Source organism: Rhea pennata, chromosome 6 (genome assembly GCF_028389875.1).
Source record: "Rhea pennata isolate bPtePen1 chromosome 6, bPtePen1.pri, whole genome shotgun sequence".
In the NCBI taxonomy this organism is placed as follows: Eukaryota; Metazoa; Chordata; class Aves; order Rheiformes; family Rheidae; genus Rhea; species Rhea pennata.
Window position 1 is genome coordinate 43599706 of NC_084668.1, and position 20085 is coordinate 43619790.

General features: G+C 45.5%; 1 protein-coding gene across 2 annotated transcripts in view; it reads left to right on the forward strand.

The window, feature by feature from the left end:
* The window catches only part of PCBP3 (poly(rC) binding protein 3), a 76355-nt gene that overhangs the window by 11611 nt on the left and 44659 nt on the right, over positions 1–20085 (forward strand). For both annotated transcript variants that reach the window (XM_062578391.1, XM_062578392.1), the window contains exon 2: positions 6935–7058. In XM_062578391.1, coding sequence (XP_062434375.1) covers positions 6993–7058 — 66 coding nt within the window. In that variant the 5' untranslated portion in view covers positions 6935–6992. The remainder of the gene's footprint in view (positions 1–6934; positions 7059–20085) is intronic.

The window sequence follows — 20085 nt, forward strand, 5'->3', positions numbered from 1 at the left end:
GAGCAAAACAAAACAGATCCCACCAGCCCAGTGCACAGGAGCTGCTGCACCTCATCTTAACTGGAGCATGGCGTAGGGTCCCGTTGACCCAGAGGGGAAGCTGGCAGCCTGAGAGAGCAACACAGATGGAGCTGTCTCACAGAGATTCCCATCTGTAACATCTGCAAAATGTATTATAGCTCATGAATTTGGTAATATGGAGGAAGAACACCCCTTCTTTTCCAGTGCATCCATTGCAAGCTGCAGTGCATGCTCTCCTTTAGATAAATAAAAAAGCTTGTGTTTTCCTTGTGGACTTGCAGTAAAGTAAGAGGGTACCCATGAGCTGCTAGAGCTCCCTGCAAAGAGAGTTCTTCCTTTGGAGGAACTCTAACCCCTTGTGGGAGCCCTGAGTTTCCCTTAATTCCCAAACTCCATGCATAGGACCAAGCAAGCTCCATTAGAGGTATAAAAAGCCAAATGCTCACAAGTGAGGATAGGCTAAAATCAAATTTGACTGGCTGATTTTATCTGGGGCACCTGTGCAGGCAGGTGGAAATGCAGTCTTTAAATATAGGGGCACAGGTTGTTTTTCTTTTTCTTTTTTTTCTTTTTTTTTTTTTTTTTTTTTTTTTTTTGAGCCTTTTTCAGTCTTCATGTTTGCAGGAAAGGCAAGCTGGGTGCTGGAGCAGGCTTTTCGTACTACTTCCCCACAGCAGAGATATGTGAAATGAGGTAAGGGGCATCAGAAGGTCTGCTGGTACTTGGGATGCTGGAGTTGTGGTATGGGGTAGCTTGACAGGATCTTGCAAGGAGGGTGCTTCTGCCTCTCTAGCCTTAAGTACGTGCAGCAATGGGGAAACTCTGGGTAGACAGGATCACTTGAAATCCTTTTTTTGCTTGAGCAAGCTTTCTTTTGAGAGCTTTTTAAAGTGCCTCCCTGTGTGATCCTATGGCTTCAACCAGAGGCACACCAGCCATTGCTGAGCTGAGCAGCCAGGGCATGCATGAGCCTGGATGATGCCCTGTGTGGTGTAGGAGCCTGCTGTGAGGCTAAGCAGGAAGCTATGGTGCTCTTTTTAGTGCATCACTATGCAATGGTGCTGTGCGCTGCTTCCCCCACCCTGATGTTAAAGCTGGTATATATGGTATGTCATTTGTTTTCTTGTTCAGATAAGTTTGCCCTTCAGTCTGCCTATGGGGGCTGACAGACTTGCATCTGTGTGCAGGTGCTGGATATATGGGGAGGTTGCAGCCTTTTACAGAGACAGGAGGGGAAATGGGGATAGTGAAAGGGAAGAGGGAGTTCAAACCCTGCCTGGCTGCATGATGCAGTGATGGTGGAGTGATAAGTTGTGCCAGTGGAAGGGGAAAGTTTTAATGAAGGAGGGAAGCAGCTCCTGGCCTTCTGTATTCATGCTCTAGGAGGCAGCAAAGGGTCCTAGTGCTGTAGAGAGAACAAGGCAAACCTCTTGCTTTTGCCCTGAAGCTACCCAGCACATACAGCCTCTCACAGCCTGGCCTGCTCTCCTCTGCTTGTTGTACTGGGTGGGCTGATGCCCAGGGTGGGTGTGCTACCTGCAGGGACCATGCTCTTGGCTTGGGTATAACTCTTGTGGTAGAAGGCTGGTGATGGTGAAGGATCAGCTGCTGGTACTCATTGCTCCCTCTCATCCTTAAGTTGAGGCCAGGTAGGCCTCTTATCCAACTCTTTTTAGTAGAGAAGAAACCTTTCCCTGCCATCTTCTAGATTCATCTGTGCGTAAAATCTAGCAAGAAAAGCTAAAGCTTCAACCCTTATTCGCATGTTGCAAAGCTGCAGTAGTTATACTGTGTTGGTGGAGCTTCTGATGCCTCTTAGGAACTGAAACTCCTCAGTGCCTACATAGTTATTTTTAAACAATAACTTTCCCAGGTTTGTCTGCACTATTCCCAAGTGAGGCTGAAAGCCAATGTTGTGGTACTCCAGGTGGATGTGGCCTCCACCCATTGCCCCAAAGCATACAGGCCTGAGGTACTTTTGAAAAGCCCCCAAACAGTGTCTGATGTAGCTTTGACTTCCAGATGACACTTTGGATGCCTGCAAATGTCCTCAGAAGCATCACTTACTGTCTCTATTCCAGCCAGAATGGAAGCAGGAGAGCTGTCACAGCCTCAAAGGCTGCCTCACAGAAACATGCACAGGACCAGCTCACGCGTAGAAATACCTGTCAGTGCACCTCAAATTAGCTACACGCACAAGGAGGGGTAAGCAGCAGCTCTTGTCTCAGATCCATTCAAGTGGATGATGTCTGAAGGCTCATTCTTCCTGGGGAAAAGAGCAGTTGTGACTCCTCAGTGAAGCAGAGTTTTTGCCTTGCCCATAAAATTGTGGTTTTTGCTGTTTTGTGTGTTCCAGTAAGACCCAGTTTCAGCTCTTTATGTCAGGATGAAGAGCTTGTTTTCTAAGAATTTGCAATGAGCCCAGTTGTTGTATGAATATGTAGACTCTGGTCTTTATATTTTAACAACAGGTCAGACAGGATTTTTGTTTCCCCTGAACTTAATGGAATAGCATGGACTCATCAGGCTGCCTTCAAAAGCTACTGAAGGCTTTCACATAATATACCCTAGAATGAAAATCCCAAGGTATTCCTTGTGCCTGTCCATGGCCCAGTTTAGCATGCATGGTGATCAGCATATTATAACTTTGCCTTCTATTGAAGCAACGTGTTCAAACCCATCTTTAAAGAATACTTGGTCACATCAATATGATTTTTCCCTTAACCATGAAAGACCAAATCTTGCAAAATTTTCAATAGATTAAAGTGATTTGGCCGAGTCCTTCAGCATGTACAGGATGCTTCAAACAAGGAAACAGGCCTGCTGAGCTCCATGGGAGTCAGTCTGTGCTTTTTTAGGCTGTGCCTACTGAGAAGTACCTTCCTATGTTGGATCTGTGCTGCTCAGGATAGCAGTCAGTCATAAGTTTCAATTGGTGCTTCTCTGGGCAGAGTTAAGGATGTGAAAATGTTTGTCTACTCTGCCTTTTTCTGGAGAACACTGCTCTGAGGGACTCGCTGTGTCAATGCTGCAGCATCTCCTACTCCTGTTTACTGATGCATGCAGTGGGATTAATCACATCTTCATATGCTTTTATCTGGGAGTAATAGAGATGTGATTTTTGTGGAGACATGAACATCTTTGCCACTACGTGGTTGATAAAGGAATCCTATCTGTATCCATCCTGAGTGACTCCACTTGAATACTGTTCGGGAGGTCAGGGATATCTAATGTTTATTATTCGAATTAACTTTCATGGGAAATAGCTGAATCAAGAGATGATTGTCCTCAAAACCATCCTATTAATGGAGATGGGAGGGTGAAGGGTTAGGGAATGAGGCAGGCAGAGATTAATACACTGTTAGTTTATTCTGGGTTTATATCAAAATTGGCCTGAGCATCCTGGAGCAGAGAAGCAGTTCTAGAGGCAGAGCACGGGAGAGGATGACTTTCCTCTGCCCTCCTTTGTAGGGTGTAGCCACCACACGCAGCTGAATGTTAATCTTGGAGACAGAGGCTGAATTTGGGAATGGTACCTGTGTACTTAATAAATGAGAGCTAATGGGTAAGCTGGCAGTGAAGGAAGGGAGCATTGCTTTCCATCTCCTCTCTTGTATGAGGAAAGAGTAAAAGTAGAAAAAGTAGGTTTTGTGTTCCTGTTTTTGTTGTTTTCCTCCAATCTCCCTGCCTCACACTTGCAAGTCAGAGCTGAGTTGTGCCTAGAGTAGAAATGAGCAGGCTGAAGTGAGACAGTTTCTGCCGTGTCCCCTGCTTTCTTCAGTTTTTCTCATGAGACCCTTCTTTCCTGGGTGCTGCAAAAAGTCAGATGCAATAGTTTTAACACCTTTGTACCCCAGAGCAAATGGATTAGTCCATCCATCACTGAGCCCTTCAGTGAGTGCTGCTTGCATCTCTGCAGCTTGTTTGTCTGTGTGCCCATAATGTGGTGCTCAGGAGGGCAGTGCTGGGTGGCAGGGTGCTGCATGCTATGTAGGATGTGACCTTGGGGCTGGGAGAGAGGAGTTGTAGAGCTGGTTGAGAGTTGGTGCAGGGCACGGAGGGGGTGGTGGCCCAGTGCAGGCAGTGGAAAGTACAAGTCAGGTTTCTTTGAAGCCTCTCTTCTCCTGCAGGTTGAATCCTTATCTTAGCTTCCTCCTTTGCATGTGTTTTGATGAAGCTCAGATAAGGTTGGGAGTGATCCTGGAGAGGGATGTGGTGTGGACTGGTGCAGGAGGTGGTCTTGGGCTGCAGTGTGCTGCTCACAGCTGTTCTTGTTGGCTCTGAAACACAGAGGAAAACTCAAAACTTTATCTTTCTGTGCTGAAGCTTCAGCCAATTAGAGGATCATGTGGTGCCCCTGCTCTAATATGCTTAAGAAAAGTCAGTAGCTGAAGGAAGGTTGCTAAAAGGAGGTACAGATGCCCCTGAGGGTCCATGACCATGGTAGAAATATATAAATTTGACTTAAGAAAGATGGAGGATAGATGTTTAAGACTCGGTGGGTTTCTTCTTTTTCTCAGTAGGTCAACTGATGACCAGCAATTTGTTCTGACTGGCAAAATTACCAAAATTACCCTAAATCCACTGACTTGAGGCTGTTTTCCCTTCAACAGACCCTGGCTGCTTGTTTGCTTCCCCCAAGCTGTCCCTTCCCTGGCCCTCCCAGAGACCTGGCCACAGTGGTGGGATGCCAGTCAGCTGCAGGTCACCCTGCCTGTGCGAGGCAGAGGGCAGTTCACCAGGCCCACACCAGGGTGCTGAGGTCTCGCTCGCTCTTCCAGGTTTTCTCCCATCATCTCCACCACTGACCCCAGAACCCTCTGTCCCCATTGGCCTCCCTGCTCTGCTGCCACCTGCTCCTCCAAGGGTGAGCCTGCAGTTATCTGGACAGAGGCTGGAAAGACACCATAAATCAGGCAGAAAAAGATGCTGTGCTGGGGACCTACTTTGCCAAGAGCAAGGGTTGCACCCCAGGCAAAAGCCAGGAGACCTTTTTGGCCCTTGACTACACATGCAGGGTGCCTTCTCCCTGGGAGAGGCTTGGGAGAGAGTAAATATTTGCTGCCAGCTGCAAGGAAATGTATTTGGAAGCTCTCCCATTCCCCATCACATTGCTGTGAATTCTCAGTGGGTTGGAAAGTTCCTTTCCATTTTTTGGTGATTTGTTTTTGTTTGGATTTCTCCCCCCCCCCCCCCATCTCCTGGCAGTCTGTGGGGGGGGGGGGGTGTTCCAATATTTTGACATTTTGTTTGTGGAATTTCAAATTTAGGTTAGTTATTTAGGCTCACAAGGTAGCAGTGGTTTGCATTACACATAGAGATTGATTACAAGTGGAAGTCCTCATGGTCTATCCTGGGACTTTTTCTGTTTGCATATGACACCAACTGGGGATGTAGTCCTTTACTGGAAGGCAGGGTTGCTGTTCAGGGGGACCTAGATAATGGGATATCAGGGTGGAAAGGAAAAAAAAAACCAAAAACCAAAAAACACTGTGAGGGCAGTGAAGTGTGAAGCCCAGGCTGTCCACAGAAGTTTTGCAGTCTCTGTTCCTGGAGATTTTTTCAAGGTCCAACGGGATAAAGCCCTGAGCAATCTGGTCTGATTTCAGAGCTGACCCTGCTCTGAGCAGCACATTGGACCAGAGACTTCCTGAGGTCCTTTCGAACTTTGGGAGTCCTGGGGGCTCCCTTCCCACCATCAGACTCTTTCCCATGGCAGCTGCATTAGCATCCCACATTCAGTTTATTGAAAACAAATCTGGGAACCTTGGATATTTCTGTAGCTCCTTACACCAGTGGTGGTTCAGTCTTTGGAAATAAAATGCTTCCACTTAAAAAGCATAAGCTGCCATGACATGTTAAGAGAAGTGCTAAGTCCAAGCAGTGAGCAAGGACTGCAGCTCTCCCATCCTGATGCTCAAAGGAAGTTTTGGGTAATGGAGAGGTTTTTTTCTGCCCTCTGGCATACAGCTTATTAGCATCCCAGGCTGCTTGATTGATTTTATTGATGGGTAATGCATGCCCCAGTTAACTTACCAGGAGCAGCAGCAAAAATAAAGGGATAAAAATAACCCAGCACCCAAGTAACAGGAATGTGCTGGATTATTTCCATTGCCTTTGTAATCTGATGTCTGGACAAAGCAGAGCCACGGTTTGTGCTCTGTTTCTCCCTATGGGTGCAGTTTTTTGCAGCCACACCACCTGGCTGTGGGTTATCGGGGGGGGGAGGGGTCACTAGGGTCATGTCCCATACGTCCCAATGTTACCAGTAAATGTGGTGGCATTTTGATGACAAAGAAATCAATCCCAAATATATGGGGCTTATATATTGGGTTTTTTTAGTCAGCTGAAAGGCTGTTGTGGAGAACAGCTGACAACAGAAGATGGATCCAGTGGGCTCAGTAGTGAAATACCAGTAACACCTGGATTCTGACTAGCGATATACAAATTATATTTTAGCCCTCTAAAAGAAGAAAATAAAATCCTCAAGCCATTTTATTCTTCTCTCAGATATCTGCTTCATGGGGGAGTTTCTAAGCAGCTGTCACACTGCTGGGAAGGGTGTTTGAGCTAAGCCCCAGCTCCATTAGCAGCAACCCTCCAAGAAACCCATTCCGTGAAGGTGAATTTTTGCCTGCAGAGTTAGAGGAACTGAGCTGGCAATGCTGTTCTGGACTGTTTAAAGGGGTTATGCTACCTAGAACTGCTTGGAATTTGCCTCCAGCAAAAGAGCAGGGGCTGAGAAATGTTGCAAGTGATCAACAATCAGCCTTCAACTCCCCCAAAAGAGCTCTTGCCAGCTCTGTCCGCTCAGGACTTCGAGCAGGGCTCTGCAGTCCCACGTTAGCTGGATTGAACTGCTGTTGGGCTTGGTTTGCCTTGTGTCTAACCTGTTCCTTGCCCTGGTCTGCAGGCCCGTGCTGTCTGTTCGTGCTGTGGACTGCAGGTTTTGGCTCCGTGCAGCGCTCAGCATGCTATATTCTGCTGAAACCAGACTTTCCAAGGAATCACTCTGGAGCTTGAGGCCAGCCTGCAGGGTAAGGTAAGGCAAGACCAGTCCCTTTATAAATGCTGGGGGTGTGGGACAGAGTGGTCTGTGCAGCTGCAGTACAGTCTTAGGCTATAACACACTTGCAAAGAAGCTGTGGTTGGGCTCTCCGGTAGAAAGATAGTGCTGCAACGTGGGGACCTTGGACTGCATGAGGGGACAGTGCTGTGACATGGTAAAAAATGTGAAGGGGATTTGCACCCTGCATAGTGCAACCCTAGTAAAGGAGCTGCTATTAAAACAGCAAATCAACGCACTGGGAAGCGTTTGTCTTTAGGTGTGTTTTGCTGCCAGGGACTCTTTTTGCGAAGGGGGCAGTGTTACCCTGCTGTCACAAAGGTTTTCCATCCTGTCGCGTCTGCCCTCGGTTGTACTCTGCTCTTTACTTTCCACCACACTGGTCACAGGGGTCCATTATAACCAGCTAAAGAGCTAAGCTTAGGAAGTGCAGAGATGGGGTCACTTTCATCAGCTGCTCTGCTTTTGTTACTAAAATAGATTTGCTTTGGCCTTAAGCCATCATGTTGTCCCAGGCATTGACTATTGCAAATGGATGGCAGGGCAACATTTTCCATTAGCAAAGAGGAGAACATGCATCTCAGTGAGAAGACAGCTCCATAAAACAGAAATGCTGTGGCGACAGATAAATCCACCTCTCTTCTCTTATTTTACTTTTAAAAGTGCCAAGGTTGCTGATTCCCATTTTTCTAAGCATAAAGTATTGGGGGAGAGCTGCCAGAGGAATTCTTTATACCTGTGAAAAGATGATGTGTTTTGGACAAGTGGATAAAATTTTACAAGAATTTCTTAGAGGAAATGCAGGGTGATCCACTAAGACACTTAGCAGGGGTAGAGTTTGCCCGAAAAACTGTGAGGAGGTCTTACACAAAATCACTGGTTATGTGGTGAGTGCTGTTTGTGCCAGGTTTCAAGCAGTCCTGACCTGAGCTGCAACTCTGCCTCCCTCAGCTCATGAGCAAGCACTTGCTTGTGAAGTTGGGAGGGGATAAATCTGCCCCAGGTCTCCTTTTTGCACTGTGCCTGGGCCTCCAGGCAGGGAGTTTGGGAGAGGTCAGGGAACACCGAACAAGAAGGTTTTTTCCTCGTCTGTAAGAACACACTCAGCTGAAGGACAGCTAAAGTTTTGCAGCTTTTTGAAGGCCCCAGGCTTCCCAGGGAAGCATGGAAAGAACTGGAAAAAAGCAGATTCATACAAGGCCTGATGTTGCAGCTTACGTGACATGGGTGTGGGATCTGCCGCTAGCATTGGCTGCGTGTTGCAGGAATCCCGGAAGGACTTGCCATTGTCTAGATGCTCCAGGATGCATCCTGTTCTGCCAGGACCTACAGTGCCTCTGCTGTCATGGTCCACTACGCCTGTGTGTTATGGGCAGTCTCTCTGGGAAATCTATTCATCTATAGTTTTTCCAGGAGGCCATGACTTTCCTACCAGGAGCTTGAAGCTTCAACGTAATTAAAGGAAGGGCCTGTTTGGTAATAGTGCTTTGGTGTACATCCCTTGAGTGCTGTGCCTCTTTTCTGCTAGCTGACTTCCTGCTTGTGCAAGTCAGGTTTCAGGTGGGGGCTTTTCATAGCCAAATACTATGGACAAAAACTGGGGACAGCCTTGCTGTGGGGAGCTGAGTGTAGTGAGGACCAGCTTGGGATCCAGTCCCCAAGCTGAGTTCCCACAAGCTGCCATAACTATGTAGTCTGTCTGGCACCTGCATTTTACTCTCTAGTTTTAGTGAAGGCGCTCTTCTGCAAACAAGCTATTAAAGCATCATTTGTACAAACACCATGATGCCCTGCAACTCCCAAATTCCTCCTGGCAGGTCTCCAACCTCATTTTTCTACCTTCCCATGCTCTGATGTCAAAAATACAATAGTTTCTCCTAAGACTATGCCCCTGGCCCTGCTCCTGCATCCCCAAGTGGACAGGAGAGGTGCACGTGGTTGCGGGAGCTGCCACTTTATATGGAGACACACTGATACCTGTGTGGAAGCCAGCAATTTCTGGCTCTTCAACCTCAAAATGCAAGACAAGGTTTGATTATTATTTTTTTCTTCATTAGGACATCAACAGGAGCTGAGCACATGGTTGTCTTTGACTGCCCCTTCTTATTCTGTCCAAAGATCCTTGCAGAGGTGGTTGGTCAAGGGCTGTTTAGTGACCTGTGGATCTGTTCAGCTGGTAGTAATGTAGGGTTGTGGTTTCGAGCCTGGTAGTGACAGGGTTGGGTCACACAACCACGGTGGCATGGCTCTGCCCTGCTTACCTGCAGATACCTGACAACAGAGGTTAGAGACTATTTGTGCCCACTCTAAGGGGAAGTGTGGCTCAGAAGCCCTTGCTGTCTGTAGCTTGAAGGGCAGCACAGCTGTAATGGAAGGACTGTGGCATATCCAGGTTGTATTTGGCCTGTTGAATATCATCTCCCAGTTTGTCAGGAAAGATTGCCCTTATTAAGGGCACGTAATTATTCCTTGACATGACACTGAGAAACCAGCATGGTAGTGAAATCACAGCTTTGTTCTGCGGAAGTGCTTTGTTCTTCCTAGCTTGGCAGCTTCCTGCTACTACAGTTAAAAGCTTTCTCATGATAGTGGTAGATGGAAGTGGAATGTTGAAATAAGTCTGCTTTAGCTCTCTTTTTTTCATTTAAATGCTAAGTCATCTTCAAGATTGTGTCTCAGATCTCTTTTCCCATGGGACCTATAGGAACAATAGGTTATACAGCCCTGCAGTGACAGTCTGGTGATGGTGGTTTGTCCCTGTGACCTTGAGCATGCCTGCAATGCCTTTTCTCTTCCCTTCCAGCCCTCGCTATCATTTGTGACCTCTGTATTGGGATTTTCTAAGGAGCAACATGATGATTTAGGACCTGCTGCTCTGCCTAGAGCTATCTGTGAAATCAAAACTGCATTTTATTTCTTTAAAGCTGGTTCTTTCCGAAAAGCAAGGAAACATGGGTCTGTGTTTCATCCTTTGAACTCAGAGCTGATTCTATGTATATAATTTAGTGATTTGCTGATTGCATGTCAGTTACTTTATAGCAGAACTACAGGTACTAGAGAAACTTGGAAAATAATTCCTTTTTTTTCAGACCATTTGGCATCAGGTAAATGCTACTGCTTCACTTATGTTTGAAGTGATACTAAAAGCAGTCACTGTTAGTAATGAAGGCTGGGGTTGTTGTGGGATGAGCAAGGTGCTGGCCATGATGTTGGCAAGGAGAAACATTGACTGTGGTGTTAGATAAGTCTGTGGAGGAAACATTCCTGTCAACCACAAACAATTTTAGTTTGACCCTTCTGCTTAATCTGAACTTGAAGGTGAACTAGCAAAGTTAACAACATCGATCCGGGATGTGAATTATCAGTGCTGTGCCCTGCTCTGCAGAGAGCATGGCCACGAGCAGTTGGTCCCTTTCCCACTGTTTTTTCCTGCCTCCCCTTCACGCCCTTCCAAAGCAATTAGTCAAAGCGGGCACCCCAGCACAGCACCCCCGTGCTGTGAGTGCCGCTGACCTTGCTGGGGGCCAGGGGGAGGATGGCATATAGGCGCATGTAAAGAGCTGCCCCTGGTGTTTGACGGCCCTTCTCCCATCCGCTGTCACATCTCCAGCACTGGTAAGTTCATTGTTTGCCTGGTATTGGCTTGAGGGTTTGGGGGTTTATATTTTAAAAGGAAAGCCTGTGTATTGATAAAGCACAGGTCTTGTCTGGCTACTGGAAAAATGAATTTGCTTGGCACTTATCCAATTCAAACTGTGTGTCAGGAAGCACATTTCTTGTAGGTAAGGATATTTTGGGTTAAACTCCATGGTGATTATTCAGGGGAACCGATTACTCAAATTGATGTCTTAACAAGCAATGAAATATTAGTTGTTTGATCTAGCCTCAGTTTGCAGAGCAAAATAACTCGAAGCATTTTTCTACTAGTCCTAGAGAAGTCTTTAGATAAAACGCCGTATCATCTGGCAGATTATTTTTCTTTGGCCTGTTGGAGAATAAAGCACATAAAACCTGAATATAACCTGGAAACCTAGAATTGCCTTACCTAATACATAAAATTATTTTGGGGAGAATAAAAAGATGTTATATGCTCTCCCAACATCTTTCTTCCCTTAGCTACGGATTTTCTGCTGTTGAAAGTAACCAACCATTTTAATCTCTGTATTGTTCTGATCTTTTAATCCAGCTTGCTTTCTACTGACACAGCAGCATAAAATTATTTCTCTGCCTATTATATAATTATTCAGAAGATTACGTTGGAGCCAGATTTAACTGGACATTGCCTGCGAAGGATGAGGGGGCTTTGAATGGAGAGAAATGGTGCTAAAGGTGGAGTGTTTCTCATACTACTTCTTTGAATGCTGTCCATTTCAAAATGCAGCAGGGAAATGCAGTGAGCTGGTTAGTTTTGGCTGTATGAAAAACTTGCATTTGAGTATGCAATAGTGAGTAAGTTTGTCCCTCAGTTGGTATTGGTTAAAATGCCCCAGCATCTGGCTGGTAGCTGGAGAAGTGTGGGCCTCCAGTCCGGATAGGATTTCAGTAGAAATTGGAAGTGGATTAACGCTCTGCATGCCTGCGCATGGGGGCCAACAAAAGTGTTTTCTGTGTCTGGCTGCCCAAGATGGGCCATGGTCACTTGGTCCCCCTTACAGCTGGGGGACCCTATAGTAGGACCAGCTATTCCCATGCTCTTAGAGCACAGCACCCTCCCTGCCTCTGGGAACCCATGTCCAATGTAGTCTTCCTGAAATATTTCCTAGAATAACTTCCATTGCCGTATAACATCAATTGCTTTTGGCCCACGTGCTGCTCCTGCACCTACCTCTCTGCAGTTCTGCACTGTTCTGGTCACTTTATCACTTTATTTCAGTCTTTGATAACACCACAGTGAGACGATCCAGTCTCAGGAAGGAATTGGAAAAATAGGCTGTGCGTTGAAGTTGAAGAAACATCTGACTTCTCCTGTCCCAGTGTAGAGCTGCATGCTTGGGAAGAACAACGATGAAGAATTAACAGCAGTGCTGAGCACTGGATTTGGACATGGTGGTGATGCTTAGAAAGCCTTGAGGTGATTCTTTCTCACTGAAATCAAAGTTCAGCTGGTTGTTCAAGCGCTTAGATAATACTGTAGATTGGGACAGCTGCTTTGCAGAAGTAAATTCATTGAAATTCAGGGCCCCATGCCAGAGGTATCTTCACTTGAGATCCTCCATTTGACTGAGTGAAAAATAAGCATATCACTGTCATGACAAGATGGCACAGTTGAGAGATTTTTCCAGGTGGAGAATTAAATTGCCAGAAAATTTACCTAGGCAAACTATGGACATAAATTTTGGGAAAAATAAGAGATTCTCCTGGGCTCCAAAAAGCTGAAATTCCTTTTTTTTTTTTCCCTCCCCACATGAAGCATTCTGACTCCAAATTAATGTGCTGGTATGAAAGAATTGTTTAACTTGAAAGAAAAAAAAATCCAAGAAAATCAGAAGCAAAGTGAGCTCAAGCACATTTCCTCTTTAATCACCTAAAAGAAAAGGGAGCAAACTCCAGCTCTTTGCTCCATCAGCTTCCAGACCTCAGGATACTCCTGGGGCTTGTGTTCCTATTAACCATTGGTGTGTGAGGCCACCAGGACCTGCAGTTAGCAACGGAAGGCCAAAAGCTGCTTGGTCTGTGGACTGTTGCTGGCTCAGATTTGGTATCTGCTCTTTGAACTGAATTTTGCAAGATACGAGGTAGGCAAGGAGGCTTTTCTCCTAAAAACCTACTGAACTGCTCTGTCTTAGGAAATGCTGCATGCTAAGCCCGCTGAGAGTGAGCCCGCAACCACTCTCTGGTTTTTGGGTTCCCAGCTTCTGCATGTTTGGAAAGTATCAACTGGGGAAACTTTGGAATATCCTCCAAGCCTGCCATGGCCGTATAGCAAGAACGCATGAAACCTGCCCACAATCCCTCCACTGTTCCGTATGTGCAGTGCTTCTTGGTTCTTCTCCCAAGAAAACTATTTCATGGCCCCTCTGCCTGTAAAACAGAAGATTTATTGGCTCTAGGAGCATTTTTTTTTGGTGTAACCATTGTGTGTTACCCAGGATGGGGGCAGAGAATGAGATCAGTTTGAGAAAGGTCTGGAGAAATGCAGGGGGAGGTGAGTGGGGTTTTTCCTATTTTTTTTTTCTTTGCAAAGGAGCTGTCGTAACATTTACGCTCCTTGTCCCCTTCCTACTGGGCTCAGTGGGTGGAATGTGCCACTTGAGTGCTGGGGTTTACAGTGAGGGCTGAGCCTTTCACTGATTACGATCTCCTCCCAGGATAAGTATTTTAATATGCCCCGTCTCCAGCAGTTAAATGTGCGTTACTGTAGAAAATATTCCTCCCAGAGACCCCTTTCCCTGGAGCTCGTGGGCAGACAGCATTCTCCTGATACCCTGCCAAAGTGGCTTCAAATTTCTCCATATAAACAGGCAGAATCCCACTGCTTGTCTCATACTGGAGCTCCTTTCTCTTTCATGTTGAAAGCACTGTCTGGTTTGTCCTCATTGCCTTGAGGCAACTTGATTTGCTCAGTGGCCTTTAAAAAAAGAAAAAAAATCCACTGAAATGACAAACATCAGTGGTGGGAGCATCCCCCTTTCCAGCAGACCAAGGGATTTGGGAGAAAATAGGTCACATGCTCTTCATCCTGTGCCACGTGGTTGCCATTCCAGGGCCAATGAGGGTTTGAGCCTTCTGTGCTTTACAGCAAAAGATCACTGGGATTTTTTTTCCCCGTTGCATTTTTCGTCTTTTCTAAACGTGAAGAGTGGCCATCTGTCCAAAACCCCATCACACGGAATCACTGCTAACACGGCTCTTTGGGGAAGGTAAGAAGATTTAAAAGATTGTATTGGTGGAAGACCACCTGCTGCATGTAACTTTTCGTACAGATGAAAAATAGTGAGGAAGCGTGAAGTCAGAGCTTGGACTTAGTAAGAGTTAAAAGAGCTTTGAACACTTAAGAGCCTTCTGAAGTGAATCTCTTGAGTTGAGAAAAATTTAAGTCTATGTTAATGGAAGTGGAATTATGGGAAAAATAATCAAATGCCTTAGTGTAGTTAATGGCTACTCTTCGAGTCTCTCCCATAAAATACTTAGATTTGAAAAATTGTCATTACTTGTTGCAGTGTGCGCTTTATTTTCATGAAATTTAGTTTTGCCTTATAATTAACGGCTAACGCTAAAGAGAGTATCATTGAGTGAGTAGTGAAGCTTTTGTTTCTGTATTAAACTAGGAGAGTTTAAATATTCTACTTACATATAACTTCTGGTGTATGCTTTGGATATTGTAAATAGCACAATCGGGATGAAAGGAATTGCAGCTAAAATAGATTTTAATCATTTCTTTTTGTGGCTATTTAGCAAAACCCCAAACCAAGATGTTTTTAGGATACAAATATATAAAACCTATTTAGCTTTTACCTTTGGATTCTGTTTCCTTTTTTCCTCCCTTTTCATGCACTGAGGAAATGGACTGAAATTAGATTTTTGGAAAGAGGAGTATCTTTTGAGGCTCACTTTTTCTTCTCTGTTTGCCAGTTTTTGATAAGTTTTTTTTTCCATAGCTAATTTTTTCCTGATACTATATTTCTATTACATTTTCTTTCGCTAAATCATTCTTATGTACATATGAAAACAAAATATGAGCTTCAAATGTTTTGAAGGGCTTAAGTGTTGTTGAAATCAACACCAAAATATCAACATCTTATTGTAAAGGAAAAATACTCTGACATTTTTCTTGAAATTTGAATTTTCTTGGCTAATGTAACTTCGAGCAATACTAGAAAATTTTACTGTATTATTCAAAAGTCATGTCTAGCTTAAAAATAAGTCAGGTGCATTGGATCAAGGGCATTGTGTTTAAGTTTCCATAAAATGACTGATCTTTGTTTTGACAGATGCAGAGACAGATGCTAGCCTGTATTTTGATACAGAAATCAAACTCTGAAAAAGCAATTTTGCGTAATATCTGGGATTTCATTTTTAATATAGAATTCCCAACCAGTTCAGTAATATTTGTGAAGTTCTCAATCACAGACTCTTCTCTTATGGAATAATTTATATGAAGATTTTTAGTATTTGCAGATATAAAGGGGAATTTTAAAATTCTTTCTTCCTAAAAAAATAATCTTTGGAAGTGTTCTTAGTCTAGCTAAATTAAAAGGATATTCTTTCTGAACAAAATAGATTGTTTCAGGGGAGGACGAAAAGAAAAGACTTGATCAACATCAAAAGAAAGATCTTAAAACAATTTAAACATTATTTTAATGGTTGTATTGCAATTGACGTAAGTTGTCTTCAAAATGCTTTGAAGAAGCTGTGGGATTTTAATGCAAATAATTGGAAAATATGAATGCTGTCATGATCTGCATTAGTTTGTGTGGAATGGATGTAGCAAGCTATCTTTTGTAGGGTACGATGATTTTTTGATGGAAGTAAAGGATTCCTGTGCTGCCTAAAGAGATGGCATTTATCACATTGTAGAAAGTTCCTTTAGATAATTTACAAATGATGCTTTCATTCCTCACATTTCTGTGGTCCTTATTTGTCTCTACATAAAGATGTGGAACTGCTTTTCTAAAGCAAGCAGATAATTATTTTCATCAAGTATGACATCCACCTGAGAAATAAAATTTCCCACAATTAGAGGAAGTAGTTTGTTCTGCGGTAGGAGAAAAAATATGGCCCCTTGCACCTCTTATAGCCTGATCTTGAGCCCACAGAGGGCTGCTTGGAGAAGCTGAGATCGTGGCAGCACATTTGTGGTCAGAAGAGTTTCTGTGGTTCTTATTGCAGCACTAGCTCATTCTGTACGGCACAGGGACGAACAGATTGGAATACTGTTAGAAATTAAGCTTTTATAGTCCTGGGTGTGCTTTTTCCCTTGCTTTTGCAGAGCATTATGCTCCAGGGGGTAAGGGTGGTCCCCACGATTGGGTGAGGGGATGATGAAGGGGTTTATGACTGTGCAGCCCTAGGTCTGCCATTGTGGTGGCTGTGTCTCGCTGTCTGGGTCCCTGGCAAGCAAAACAAAGGATGCTTTCTCAGCACTGCAGTTGTGGCTGAAGCCCGGGGACATGTTGCATTGCCTGTCTGGGGTGGTTGCACAGGGTTGCGTGTCTGGCGTAATGCCTCCTTCCTTGAAACAGAAGGGTGGGTGACAGCAGTGGACTGTAGCCTGTCCAGACTGAATTTACCAGGCCTCCATGGGCACCTTTTGACTAGCGGAAACTGAAAGCAAATTTAAACAGGGTTTTCCCTGGGGGTCAGAGCTGTCTTTATCCCTGTAGCATTACAGTGAAAGGCAGAAAGAAGTTTGCATTCATTGCGGTGCTGCAATTTTGTTTGTGTGTTCATATATGTGTGTGTGTGTATATGTACATATATATGTATATGCATATGCATGTTTGTTACTCAGGCTTTACTAAGAGTTGGTAATGTGCAGTGAATGCCAATGCAGGGCATCCTACTAAAATCAGACCTGGTCAAGCCCTTGAATGTACTTTCTACCAGAGTTGCTGTTTGGGTACAACTCAGCATAGGGCAGAGGTAGCTCAGTGTGGGTTGCTCAGCCTGTCCTGTTTTTTGGCAGGCACTTTCAGGGAGGTGGGAAGGCATAGCTGCATCTTGACCCTCTTCAGCGTGCTGCAGAAAGGTAGGAGGAACAGCCCAGGTCTGGACTGGCAAATTACAGAGCATCCTTCCCCTGACTGCCTGCCAGCTTGGGACAGTGAGTCCTAGACCCATGTTGCTGGGACTATTGCAGTGGCAGTCTCCTTGCAGCCAGGGCCAGGGAGGAACAATGTGGGAACAGCCACACTCAGAGTTGTGGATGGGAATAGCCCCTTCCCTGATAGCCAACAGCCTGGATTCCTGGTGATTCCTGGTGAATCCTGGGCTAGCAGATTTTTACAAGCAGACTAATTTACTCATTGGTGTATTTTGCTCACTGTTTAGACCTGAGGTTATAGAGGACCTACTACAGGGAGAAGTAGAGAGGAAAACACAACTCTCCCCTTGATTTTAATCGAGGTTGAGATTTAGCTGAAGTGAAAATAGATAGGGAGTGACAGTTTTGGAGCCTGCTGTCAGGGTCTGAACATAGCACGGCCGGCGATCCACCCTCGGCCGTGGAGAGCTGCATAATGACTTCCCCTGTACCTTGTCCTTGCCAGCCGAATTCAGGCGTGATGGTGGCCCGAAGACCCACTACGGCCTTGCTGGCATCAGGCTGCCCAGTGAGCTAACCTTTCCGTGGGGTGACTACCAAGCAGAGTGGAGAGGGTGGTATGGCCTGGCTCCACCTCCTGCATTGCAGAAATTGTGGCCCGAGGGCTGCCTGCACAGCCCGGCCACCAGTCAGCTTTGTTTCATGTGCCATCCTTGTTCCTCACAGTGCTTTCAGCTGGAGGAGTGGGAAGGGGGTCACACTACTGGGGTATAGCATTAGGTGAACTGTATGCATGTCATGCTCTTTGAGCCTGTCTTCATCTTGCTTAATTTTCCAGCTTTCTATGCATAGATGCTTAAAAGAGGAAAGCCTGTTAAGTGCTGTTTTGCTGTTTCCTGACAATTTGAGCTCCCTGAAGTTGCTCTATCTTAACTGAGCAGTGCCAGGATGCTTCTCTAAGGATTGGGAGAGACCCCTGCCTCAAGGGTCTCCCTCCCCATGCTTCTTATGAGATGCCCTCTCGCAAAGAGCATCTCCCAGGAGCCCTGCTTGGCAGCTACTCATCCAGCCTACAGACCAAGGAGTTTCTGATTGTAGGTGGAAAAGGTGGGCTTGGGTTTGCAGAGACCCTGCACAAACGGGAGAAATTAAGGTAGAGCACATGTTTGGATCTTGACCTGAACCCACAGGCACTGGAAGATGGGGTTTGTAGCACAAGACTGGAGCGAGCAGGGTAGGGCAGCTTGCCTTGCCACCCTGTCAGTCTTGCTTTGTCCTCAAGTATTTTTGCCAAGCGCAGAGTTGTCAGGCAGAATAATGGCTTCCACACTGCATCCAGTCCATCTCTTCTACACACAGCCCATGGTCAGGAAAATGAGGATGCCCACCGGTTTCCTTCACCTTCAGCTTCTGCTGTCCCTGGAAAAGAAAGCATCTGAGTCCAACCTTGAGGTGCTTTGAAAAATCCCTGCCCCAAATCCCTGCCGTTTCATGCTCAGCTTGACATTGAACTAATTTTTTAAAAAGCATGCAATTGGAAATTGGCTGAATCATATATGTTTTATAGAGACTGGAGAATGATCAGAAGAATCCCTGAGTACATCTAAGGAGACCAGGCGGTAACAGAAGAAAATCCTTCCTCAGCTATCAAGGAGACACTGTGCCAGGGCATTGAGTCTGGCCCAGTATGGCTACTACCAAGGCCAAATCTGTCAGGCTGCTGCTTAAATCAGTCCTGTTGTCTGTAAGAAGGCCATAGGCACCTTGCAGCAGCCCATGTCATACGTTAGAGTGGCTTGTAGAAGCAGAGAGGCCAAGGGGTTGCTGTGGCATCAAGACAGCCTGCCTGACCATCAACAATGAATAACTGCATGGCCTGCCTGCTTTGTCGTAATGGCCAGGGCAGCTAGACTGTGCCCAGATTCTGTCATCAGCCATGTCCTGGCAGACTAAGGCATGGGGAGCTTAGTGTCAGCAGGGATGTCTGTGTTAAGTCCCCTGTATGGAGCATCTCCAAGTCACAAAGCAACTTCAAACCACTATAACTGAGAAGAAGCATGTCCTATTTTTTTTTAAAGAAATTTTCTTCCTTCCCTTCTCCCTAAAATTGTTTTTTCTCTTCAGCCTTTCTCTCCTCTCATCCCTGAAAACTGTAGGTGAGATGCTCCTGGAGGAGGCTGGATGGATCCAATTCTCAGCCCATGTCCCTGATCTCAGGGACATGGGTGTTTTCCTAGCTGAGTTTGTGGGTCTTGCCAATAACGGGTTAAAATCTCATGGGTGATTTAGAGAGCAGTGAACTAGATTTTTTTTTTTCTCCTCCTACTTGGGGAATGTCTGTTCAGCTGATAATCATGGGAAACCTAATTTTACTGAGTGAAGGATAGAAAATAATCTCATATCTCTGTTTTCAGTCCTTCCCCAGCCTGTCAAATGGAGCCTTGCTCTTCCTGTGACTCTCCCTGCTGGTCTTGACCTGGTCCCTCCTTTCCCCATCTTCCCTTCTCTGTATCTGTCTCTCTTGGACAGACCACTCTAGGGCAGCCCACCCTCTGCAGGGCTCTTTCCGATTTCCAAGGATTAGAGAGAAAAAAATGAGATGGGATGAGATGAAGCAGTAAAGATTGCTTTGCTCTCAGGATGAGAGGATTTGTGGGCTGCCCCCAGATCAGTAGATTGAAAACTGAGGGAGATTATTGGGATGATACTGCCTGTGGAATTAAAAGCAGGACTGTCAATAGGCTCTGGTGGAGGGGCCTAAGGGGGATCCCAGATGGGGAGATTGTGGAATGCCTGTTTTGTGTGCAACTAAAAGCTATGGGAAAATAGTCCTGGCTACCTCTATCTGTTTCAAAGGTGAATGATGGTGGGGGAGAGGGAGAGTGGTTCATATTGGAAGCGGAATGCAAAGACCTTTCATTTTGGGGAATCCATGAAGCATAGTTTTTTTTTGTTTGTTTGTTTGTTTTGTTTTTTCAAATGGACCTTCAGCTTGGCAGGATAGGTTGCAACAAGAAATGTAGCTCTGAGAATATGGACTGCCTCTACCCTTCCCTGCTACTCAGTCAAGCCTTTACTCAGTTCTTCATTTCCTTTGTCTTCCTGTAGCATCTGTAGTGTGAGAGGCTTGAAGCACATGGTGCAACAAGCTGAAAATGTCTGAGTGGCTGAATACCTCCTTCCTTCAGGGAGAGGCCTATGGCTGCCTACCTTCTCCAAGTGAAGCTCCAGCATGCCTGCATTAGGCTGAGGAGTAGTGCCTCTTGTTGCAGTGTGCCAAGGAGAGTGAAGACTG